This window comes from Carlito syrichta, unplaced genomic scaffold, assembly GCF_000164805.1.
Source record: "Carlito syrichta isolate Samal-C Ts95f unplaced genomic scaffold, Tarsius_syrichta-2.0.1 Scaffold305688, whole genome shotgun sequence".
Classification (NCBI taxonomy): Eukaryota; Metazoa; Chordata; class Mammalia; order Primates; family Tarsiidae; genus Carlito; species Carlito syrichta.
In genome coordinates, this window is record NW_007249784.1 from 233,490 (window position 1) to 243,756 (window position 10,267).

Genomic DNA, 10,267 nt, shown 5'->3' on the forward strand with positions numbered 1-10,267 from the left:
CTTCCAAGTAGCTGGAACTACAGGTGCGCGCTACCACGCCTGGCTAGTTTTTTTTTTGTTTTGTTTTATTGTAGAGATAAGGTTTCACCAAGTTGCCCAGGCGGGTCTTGAACCCGCGGGCTGAGGCAATCCACCCACCTCAGCCTCCCAAGGCACGGGATTACAGACTGAGCCACAGAGCCCGGCTAAGATCTATTTTAATTTTAAGTTTTCTTTATTCTCCTGTTTTGTTTTGTTTTTGAGTTGGAGTCTCACTCTGTCACCGAGACTGGAGTGTAGTGGCCGCTCCCAGCCACCACAGCCTTGACCCGCTGGGCTCCAGCGATCCTTCACCTCAGCCTTCCAAGTAGCTGGAATTACAGGCATGCGCTACCACGCCCAGCTAATTTTTTTGATTTATTGTAGAAATGAGGTCTTGCCAAGTTGCCCAGGCGGGTCTCGAACCCATGGGCTCAAGCAATCCACTCAACTCAGCCTCCCAAAGTCCTAGGATTACAGGCTGAGCCACCGAGCCCAGCCTATAATTTTTTGATTTATTGTAGAGATGAGGTCTCACCAAGTTGCTCAGGCTGGTCTCAAATTCCTGAGTTCAGGCAATCCTCTCGCATCTGCCTCCCAAAGTACAGAGATGACTGGCGTGAGCCAACACACCTGGCTATTTGCGCTACCACGCCCAGCTAATTTTTTTGATTTATTGTAGAAATGAGGTCTTGCCAAGTTGCCCAGGCGGGTCTCGAACCCGTGGGCTCAGGCAATCTACTCACCTTAGCCTCCCAAAGGCGCGGGATTACAGGCTGAGCCACCGAGCCCGGCTAGAACTGATTTCTTAAAGTTATAGCAGTGGTCCTTCCTAATGCCTCCTGAAATGCCAACACATTTGGGCATGTCTGAGTCGTGGGCCTCCCTCAGTCTTGTATCTAGCACAGCTCAGTCCAGATATCTGAGGCTTTTGTCTGGGTCCCAAATGTGACCAGCAAACTTGATCTACCAAGTTTTCCCCTTGCTCTTCTTTTCTCTATATTCCATATGCCGGAGCCAAGACTCTGGCCCACTGAGGGTAAAAATCACCTTGGGCCTGGGAGCAATACCCACTGACCAGAACACTCAGGGTCTTGGAGTGGCTGAAACTTTCACCTCATGAACTCCTCTACCCAACACCACATTGGAGATAGTCATTCTCATTTATTTTTTACTCTCAAAGAGGAGGAAGGGCTTCTCCTTCAACTCTGCTGTTTCTGCACTTCCAGGATACACATCCCCAACACACCTTCCTCTAGGGAGCCTTAGTGTCAATGTCCATGGAAATAAGTCTCTGAAGAGTGCTTCAGTTGGTGGGGAAGGAGAAACTCAAGTAGAGGGAGATTCCCAAGAGATAGCATCACCTTCCTGCCAACTTCTTCATCACCTCTTCTTCAAAGCGGAAGGAGTGCCAGCCCTCAGCTTCGGTCAGATCTTGGGCTCCTAGTGCCTTGTACAAGTCTATGGCCTTCTGGTTCCAGTCCAAGACTGCCAGGCGGAACTGGGAGCAGCCCTTATCTAGGGCCACCTATGGGAGAAGACATCACTTGCTTTCCTAGGGTCAAAAAGGAAAAGGCTTTTTCACCCCCTCATTCAACCTGGGTGCCCCCCATATAACCTTACTTTTTTTTTTTTTTTGAGTTTGAGTCTCACTCTGTCGCCCAGACTGGAGTGCAGTGGCCACTCCTGGCCCCCGCAGCCTCGACCTGCTGGGCTCTGGCGATCCTTCTGCCTCAGCTTTCCAAGTAGCTGGAACTACAGGCGCACGCTACCACGCCCGGCTAATTTTTGATTTATTGTAGAGATGAGGTCTCGCCAAGTTGCCCAGGCAGGTCTCGAACCCGCGGGCTCAGGCAATCCACTCACCTCAGCCTCCCAAAGGCGCGGGATTACAGGCTGAGCCACCGAGCCCAACCTTACTTCTTTAGGACCTAGCTGGTAGCTTCCACCCTTCTCCTTACCTCAGCCACCTTTTTGATTATTTTGGAACCGATCCCCTGACCTGTTGTGGGGAGAAAGAGGTAAAAAGAGCAATTGCTTCAGTTGAAGGGGATTTAAAAAGGCCACAGATTAAGAGTAGGGGGCAGGGGATGGTGGTAGAGTCTATGGGTTGCTTTGCTCCCACCTCAGCCTCAGCCCCTGCCAAATACCCCGATGTTCCGGCATCACATAGATGTCTTCCAGATAAACGTTGCGTCCCTTCCATGTGCTGTAGATGAAGTAGTAGAGTCCATAGCCCACTATGCAGGGCCCTGAGAGAGAAAAAAGAAGGATAAGGCCTCTTGTGGGAGACTTCTGAGGTCAATTGGAGAGGCGAACCTCTGAGGCTCTTACCCTGTAGCTCCCCGGGGGCTGGAAGAATCTCTGCTACCAAACAGTGATAGAAAGGATTCTCTCCAAAGCCATCTGCTCTCAGGGCTGTAGAGGTTGGAGTTGTGACAAAGAGACAGAGGACCTGGGTGTACATCAGCTCAGAGGTGCTCCTTGGGGACCCCATCCCTCATTTCCTCCCCAGCCTACGTCAGCACTCAAGTGCTGAGCCCCACCTTCTTCACTGATCTTCACTTGATCCGAGAGTTTCTCGTACTCAGCTAGCTCCTAAGGCGTGGGGACAGAGGCTAGATTAGAGCAGGAGGGCCCCACTGTTCCCCGAGCAGGGTCTCAAGGTGCGCCACTCCTCCCTGCCCACCGCGCCCTATGTCCCCGCTCAGGCCGCTCTGATCCCCTAGTTTCCTGCCCGCAGCCTTCACCCGAATCAGCTTCAGGATCTCTCCACAGTCTTCCTCCTTGGCCCCTCGGATCCGAATGGAAGCCATTCCGATTCCTACCGTCTAGGACCAGGACCTGGCAAAAGGCAACTAGGCGCCTTTTAAGAGCCTACAAGTTCGGATTCCGAAAAGCCCGGGAAAGCGGGAATGCCGGCGTGCCGCAGGCTGGGAAGCGGGACCCAGATCCCGGTACCCTCCAAGCAAAGAGGGCGGGTGGCTGAGGTGGTCCTCACTGCGGGAGTAAGCCCCTGAATTCTGCCGCTGCAGGAGCATACCCGCCAGCCAATCAGCTTGCAGACTAGGTGAATTTCTCCGCCTCCCTAGCCCCGCCCCCGACAGCCCGGTCTTGTGACTGGGCCCCGAGCAGGGTTCAAGGTTGGAGGGTGGAGTCTTCCTTGCAGTTGTTGGGGTGTCCCTGCCTCCAGCGGAAATACCCTACGGCCCAGAGACTGACCTGGCCCTTCTTTAATTGAAGTATGCAGAGATTATCTCCTTTACCCTCGCTCTCGCTCGTCCACCCAGGCACTGGGTGAGCCCCAAGACCTCCAGCTCTGAAAAAGCTGTTTTAACAACTCTTGAGAGGTTCAAAGTGTTACTGCTCTCAGGGATATTTTCTTTTGCTTTTTTTTTTTTTGAGTTGGAGTCTCACTCTGTCACACAGGCTGGAGGGCAGTAGCACGCACACCATGCCCGGCTAATTTTTTTTATTTATTGTGGAGATGCAGTCTCGCCAAGTTGCCCAGTCTCGTCTTGAACCTGCAGACTCAGGTAATCTTACCTCGGCCTCCTAAAATGCTGGTATTATAGGCGTGAGCCACTGCGTCCTGCTTTTTTTTTTTTTTTTTTTGCATTAGGAATCTCACTCTGTCACCCAGACTGGAGTGACATAACCACCGCAGCTTCGACCTGCTGGGCTCAGGTGATCCTTCCGCCTCAGCCTTTCAAGTAACTAGAATCACAGGCGGCATGCCACCATGCCCAGCTAATTTTTTTTTTTTATTGTAGAGACAAGGGCTTGCCAAGTTGCCCAGGCTGGTCTTGAACCTCTGGACTCAGGCATTCCTCTCGTCTCTGCCTCCCAAAGTGCTAGGATTACAGATGTGAGCCTTCGCACCTGGCAGTATTTACATTTTAAGATGGATCAGAGAGGGGATGATAAATTTCTACTGCTAGACTGCTAGACCCTGTAATAAATGAATAAGGGATGATTACATACACAGAGACAATACATTCTTACAAGACAAACCTCAGAGGCCTGGGAAAACACAGGGAGAAAGGTGTTCAGACCAGATGCCAAACACTGTGCCTACATTATCTCAATTAATCCTACTTCACAGCAACACCATAAAGTATTATTTTCCCTCGCCTGGGCAACTTGGTGGCACCTCATCTCTACAATAAATCAAAAACTAGCCGGGCGTGGTAGCGCACACCTGTAGTTCCAGCTACTTGGAAGGCTGAGGCGGAAGGATCGCCGGAGCCCAGAAGGTCGAGGCTGCGGTGGCCGGGAGCGGCCACTGCACTCCAGACTGGGTGACAGAGTGAGACTCCAACTCAAAAAAAAAAAAAAAAAGTATTATTTTCCTCATTTTACAGACAAGGACACTGAAGCACAAAGATGAAATGATTTGCCCAAGATCAGCTAGATGTTTAGGATTTCATGTGTCATCTCTACTCCCGACAGAGGATGCTACTTGGGGAGCAGGACAGGACTTTTTCTAGACCTCAGACTGACAAAGCTCTAGAGGAATAGAGGGAAAATAATGTGTCCTCTTCCAGCTCATAAACTTTCTCAGTAGTGGGGGATGGTAGCGGAGAAACTCTGTCCCTCACCCCATTTGTCCACAGAGGGGACACAGGGTCAGTGCCCTCATCTCCCGCCCCCCTTCTTCCCCCAGGGCAACCTTTAACCCTCCACCACTTATGCGCAAGGCCACCTGCCCGCATAAGTGAGTTGTCTGAGTCACGGAGTGGACAGCTGCTGACTATGGAGAGCACAGGCCCACTGGCCACCTCGCGTCGGCTGCTGCTGTTGCTGCTGCTGCTGCTACTACCACCTCCTACCTGCCAGGGACTGCCCCCAACCCAGGTGTAGGAGCTGGACAGAGCACTCAGCTTATGTCCTCTTCCCTTCTGTCCTCCTCTAGCCCTATAGCAGTGCCTCTCCCTCTGTCTATTTTTTGCTCCATCTTGTCTAATTTTTTCTTTCTGATAGAGGGCCCAGGACTCTCCTGCTGTGCACCTCAACAATGGCCCAGGACAGGAACCTGTTATGGTCTTCGCCTTTGACCTCACCAAGATGACAAAGTATAGAATTGACCTAGTCCTTGACCCAGTCCCCTGGCACTACTCTTTCTCCATTGGCTCTTCTCTTTTCCCTGTTTCTCCCTTCTTTCTCCCGGAATGCCACCTCTCCCAACCTCACATTGACTCTCAAAGGGCATACCCCACATACAATCTTTTCCTTTGTGTCTTTCCAGAGCCTCCTCCTCCTTTGAGCTTCGAACCTGGGACCCAGAGGGAGTGATTTTTTATGGGGATACCAACCCTAAGGATGACTGGTTTGTGCTAGGACTTCGGGAGGGCAGGCCTGAGATCCAACTGCATAATCACTGGGCTCAGCTTACAGTGGGGGCTGGTCCTCGGCTGGATGATGGGAAGTGGCACCAGGTAAGCTAGTCCTGAGGGGAAGGGTGTCTGGGGACAGTATGAGGAAGGTGAACAAAACCAAGTTATTGGGCATCCCTTTATTGTTGTTATCTCATTTGGCCCATACAAAACCCCACGAAGTAGATATTTTATTTTATTTTTTTTTGAGTCAGAGTCTCACTCTGTCACCCAGGCTGGAGTGCAGTGGCACACTTGCACACCCACCACAGCTTTGACCTGTTGGGCTTAGGTGATCCTTCCACCTCAGCCTTCCAAGTAGCTGAAACTACAAGCATGTGCCACCACGCCTGGCTAATTTTTGTTGTTTTATTGTAGAGATGAGGTCTCGCCAAGTTGCCCAGGCTGGTCTGGAGCCCATGGGATCAGGCAATTGTCTTGCCTCCGCCTCCCAAGTGTTGAGATTATAGGCATGAGCCACCACACCTGGCTTAAAGTAGCTATTCTTGTCCCTATTTTTTTCCCCAGTGGGAATTCAAGACTCAATCGGAATATAAGTGACAAGGTCTGGGTGAACCAAGGATGATAGCTGATATTAAAAGAGCATACTCAGCTGGGCTCGGTGGCTCAGCCTGTAATCCTCGGTGACTCAGCCTTTGGGAGGCTGAGGTGAGTGGATTGCCTGAGCCCGCGGGTTCGAGACCTGCCTGGGCAGCAAAACCTCATCTCTACAATAAATCAAAAAATCAGCCGGGCGTAGTAGCGCATGCCTGTAATTCCGGCTACTCAGAAGGCTGAGGAGGAAGGATTGCTGGAGCCCAGCAGGTCGAGGCTGCGGTGGCCGGGAATGGCCACTGCACTCCAGTCTGGGCAACCAAGTGAGACTCCAACTCGAACAAAACAAAACAAAACAAAAAGAGCATACTCTTTCCATGATTGTACTAGACTGCCTCAAAGGAAAGTGGCAGGGACAGGTCCTAGTAGCCTTGATTCTGCTTCTCACCTCTTTCCTGCAGGTGGAAGTAAAAATCGATGGAGACTCGGTGCTGCTGAGGGTGGATGGAGAGGAGGTGTTACGCCTGAGACAGGTCTCTGGGCCCCTGGTCAACAAATCCCAGGCTGTCATGAGGATTGCACTAGGGGGGCTGCTCTTCCCCTCCTCCAACCTTCGGTTGCCGGTAATTACATCACAGGGGTGAAACTGTGGCCAAGGCTTGGTATAGTCATGGGAATCTAAGTCCATGTTTTTAGGGAGTGAGAGTGAGATGAGAATTGCATGGAGGAGGCCAAATGCTTGTGTCTTGGAAGGGAATAAACTGAGGGTGGGGAGGCTGGGACTAGGGCCTTGATGTGCTGATTTCCATCTCCCCATATCTTCTTTCCCTCCCTCCCCAGCTAGTCCCTGCCCTGGATGGCTGCCTGCGTCGGGATACCTGGTTGGACAAACAAGCCCAGATCTCAGTCTCTGCCCCCACTAACATCAGAAGCTGTAATGTGGAGTCACAGCCTGGGACATTTTTCCCTCCAGGGACTCATGCAGAATTTAATCTCCAAGGTAGATTTCTTTGCAGTCAGTTTTTCCTTCCATGACCAGCTCTGCCTTCCTCCATCTCCCTCTACCACCGGCCCTTTTTCTCCTTGAAGTCCAAGCTTTGAGGCCTCAAAAGGGTTATTTCTCTCCCTAGACATTCCTCAACCTCATGCAGAACCCTGGGCTTTCTCTCTGGATCTGGGACTTGAGCAAGCCACAGGCTCAGGCCACCTCCTTGCCCTTAGGACACCAGAGAACACTTCTTGGCTCAGCCTTCATCTCCAGGATCAAGTAATGGGGGACTGGGGTGCTGTCTGGAGCCTGGAATTCAGTCAAGTCTGGGATCAGTGAGGGAAAAGAAGGGTCCAAAATGCCAAAATTAGGCTTAAGGGTAGCACTTATGTGGGGGCGGGGTCCAGGGACATATCTTGAAGCTGCTCACAGAAAGCAAATGACTTTTATTTAGATTGAATATTTACTTGGGGTGGGTGTGATTTCACAAAGGGTCAAGCCAAGAAAATTGGGGAGAGGATTTAAGTGGTGAGAATGGCCAGTAGGTGGAGGTGCAGCTGAGAGGCAGAATTAAAGCAGCTAGGGTTGGCGCTACAGGAAGCAGGTCCAGCTCATTCTTTCCTCCCTTGCATCCCTTTTCCCACACACTCTGCAGAAGGTGGTACTGACTCCTTGGTCAGGGCCAGGGCTGGATCTGCCCCTGGTCTTGGGACTCCCTCTTCAGCTGAAGCTGGGTATGTCCAGGGTGGTCTTGAGTCACGGGCCGAAGACAGAGGTGCTTGCTCTGCCTCCCCTGGGCCTTGGTCCCCTGCTCAACCTCTGGGCTCAGCCTCAAGGGCATCTCTTCCTGGGGGCTTTACCAGGTAAGATAATGATGTTCAAGTTCCTCAGCATGCCATTGAAAACAGCTAAAGAGAGAGAGCACATTTTGGCTGGGCATGGTGGTTCATACCTATAATCTCAGCACTTTGGGAAGCTGAGGCAGGAGGATTGCTTGAATCCAGGAGTTTAATACCAGCCTGAGCAATATAGGAAGACCCTGTAATCCCAGCATTTTGGGAGGCCGAGGTGAGAGGATTGTCTGAGCCCAGGGGTTCGAGACCAACCTGGGCAATTTGACGAGACCTCATCTCTACAATAATCAAAAGATCAGCCGGGCGTGGTAGCACATGCCTGTAGTTCCAGCTAATTGGAAGACTGAGGCTGAAGGATTGTCTGAGCCTAGCACGTCAAGGCTGGGGTGGCCGTGAGCATACCACTGCACTCAAGCCTGGGTAACAGAGTGAGACTCCAACTCAAAAATAAATAAATAAATAAATTAAATTAAATGAGAGAGCAAATTTGAAGGGGAAGGAAACTCCTGGGAGGGAAGAAGAAAAGGTCAAGACCAAGAAGATAGAAGACAGTGGGCAATGGGAAGTAGTGCTTTTGAAAACTCAGGCTGAAGAAGTAGAAACGTGGAGAGGAGCTTCTGGATCCAAGCCACACTCATGGTCTTACACTATCTCTTTTTTTTTTTAATTGGAGTCTCACTCTGTCGCCCAGACTGGAGTTCAGTGGCCGCTCCCGGCCACCGCAGCCTCGACCTGCTGGGCTCCGGCAATCCTTCCGCCTCAGCCTTCCAAGTAGCTGGAACTACAGGCGCACACTACCACACCCAGCTAATTTTTTTATTTATTGTAGAAATGAGGTCTCACCAAGTTGCCCAGGCAGGTCTCGAACCCATGGGCTCAGGCAATCCACTCACCTCAGCCTCCCAAGGCGCGAGATTACAGGCTAAGCCATCGAACCCGGCTCCTTACACTATCTCTATGCCACCTCTCTCTAGGAGAGGACTCTTCTGCCTCTTTTTGCTTGAATGGACTTTGGGCACAAGGCCAGATACTGGACATGGACCGGGCCTTGAGCAGGAGCCAGGACATCTGGACTCACAGCTGTCCCCAGAGCCCAGCCAATGGCACTGAAGCCCCCCATTAAAGCTCCACCTAAGAACCCCTTTTGAAAGTCATTTATTTATTCAACAAATATTCACTGTGCGCCGGTGCTGTTCCAAGCATTGAGTTGTATTGGTAAGCAAAAACAAGCTGGTTTCTACCCTCCTGGTGCTTACAGTTCCATGGGGAGGCAGACATAAATCAAAGGCTAACTAATAAGTGATAATTGAAAACTCTGATAAGCACCATAAAGGAGAATCAGAGTTGTGAAAGCATGCACTTTAGGAGGCCTTAACCTAGTCTGGGCATGAAGGAGGGCGTCCTTGAGGAAATAGTAATTTCTTTTTGTTGTTGTTGAGTTTGAGTCTCACGTCATCCAGGCTGTAGTGCAATGACATGCTCACGGCCACCCCACCATCAACCTGCTGGGCTCCAGTGGTTCATCCGCTTCAGCCTTCCAAGTAGCCAGAACTATAGGCACGTGCTACCATGCCCGACTAATTTTTTGATTTATTGTAGAGACGAGGTCTCACCATGTTGCCCAGGCTGGTTTCGAACCCACAGGCTCAGGCAGTCCTCTCGCCTTGACCTCCCAAAGTGCTGGGATTATAGGCTTGAGCCACCATGCCCAGTCTGCAGTGGTGATTTCTTTCTTTCTTTCTTTCTTTTTTTTTGAGTTGGAGTCTCACTCTTGTCGCCCAGGCTGGAGTTCAGTGGCAAGATCACGGCCACTGCAGCCTCGACCTGCTTGGCTTAGGCGATCCTTCTGCCTCAGCCTTCCAAGTAGCTAGAACTACAGATGCACACTATCACGCTCGGCTACTTTTGTGATTTCTTTGTAGAGACAAGGTCTCACCAAGTTGCCCAGGCTGGTCTTGAACCCCCAGGTTCAGGCAATCCTCTTGTCTCGGCCTCCCAACGTGCTGGGATTACAGGCTGAGCCATCACGCCCAACCTGAGGTGATTATTTCTTCTTCTTTTTTTTTTTTTAAATAGGACAGAATGAAACTAACTTCTATACATGACCTTAAAGGAAAACTTGTGATTCGAAATTAGTTGATAACTACTAGTTGTCTTAGGAGTGCAGGGTCGTTTGCTGAATAAATTGCGAAAGTAGTGGAGTCTGAAGTATTGCTTGGGATTATTTTTTAGTTTCTTGGTCAAACTTGGAGAAACTGGATGGCTCTTTTCAGCTCCCCAGATGGCCAGCAGGGTCGCAGGTGTTAGGGTACAGACAGACAGGGTGAGGGTGGAGAGGCTCAGGGCGGCACAGCAGCATTGCCGGGGCTGGCAAGCCAGAGGTGAGTGCTGGGAACCCAGAGATCCAAGAAATTGCAAAGAATTGTGACACAGAAAGGTTAAGAAAGAAAATTTATTTAAAAGTAAATTAGAGAGAG

General features: G+C 50.8%; 2 protein-coding genes across 8 annotated transcripts in view; one reads left to right on the forward strand and one right to left on the reverse strand.

Moving 5' to 3' along the window:
- The window catches only part of SHBG (sex hormone binding globulin), a 13,403-nt gene extending 4,461 nt beyond the window's left edge, over positions 1–8,942 (forward strand). The window contains exons 1-9 of one of the 6 annotated variants that reach the window (XM_021714617.1): positions 4,774–4,875; positions 5,002–5,093; positions 5,267–5,456; positions 6,410–6,571; position 6,715; positions 6,844–6,948; positions 7,079–7,215; positions 7,592–7,799; positions 8,765–8,923. In XM_021714617.1, coding sequence (XP_021570292.1) covers positions 4,774–4,875; positions 5,002–5,093; positions 5,267–5,456; positions 6,410–6,571; position 6,715; positions 6,844–6,948; positions 7,079–7,215; positions 7,592–7,799; positions 8,765–8,913 — 1,146 coding nt within the window. In that variant the 3' untranslated portion in view covers positions 8,914–8,923. Of the gene's footprint in view, positions 1–4,773; positions 4,876–5,001; positions 5,094–5,266; positions 5,457–6,409; positions 6,572–6,714; positions 6,716–6,788; positions 6,949–7,078; positions 7,216–7,591; positions 7,800–8,764 lie in introns of those variants that run through there. The other 5 variants (XM_008062335.1, XM_008062336.1, XM_008062337.1 and 2 more) reach the window with 5 other exon arrangements.
- On the reverse strand, positions 1,163–2,959 carry SAT2 (spermidine/spermine N1-acetyltransferase family member 2). 2 transcript variants are annotated; one of them, XM_008062339.1, is made up of 6 exons: positions 2,769–2,959; positions 2,565–2,616; positions 2,353–2,436; positions 2,169–2,270; positions 1,980–2,020; positions 1,163–1,546 (listed from the first exon to the last, which is right to left on the reverse strand). In XM_008062339.1, the coding sequence occupies exons 1-6, from the start codon at positions 2,832–2,834 to the stop codon at positions 1,379–1,381; spliced, it is 513 nt and encodes a 170-aa protein (XP_008060530.1). In that variant the 5' UTR covers positions 2,835–2,959; the 3' UTR covers positions 1,163–1,378. The 2 variants fall into 2 exon arrangements, with proteins under 2 accessions (XP_008060530.1, XP_021570297.1); XM_021714622.1 differs by lacking the exon at positions 2,169–2,270 and having other exon boundaries at positions 1,165–1,546.
- Positions 8,943–10,267: the final 1,325 nt, after the last annotated feature.

Coding starts and splice junctions, on each gene's coding strand:
- SAT2 (XM_008062339.1), bottom strand. CDS start 2,834: ATGGCTTCCATTCGGATCCGAGGGGCCAAGGAGGAAGACTGTGGAGAG. Junction 2,437..2,564: donor AGTGAAGATCAGTGAAGAAG/GTGGGGCTCAGC, acceptor CAACCTCTACAG/CCCTGAGAGCAGATGGCTTT. Junction 1,547..1,979: donor TAATCAAAAAGGTGGCTGAG/GTAAGGAGAAGG, acceptor CTTCTCCCATAG/GTGGCCCTAGATAAGGGCTG.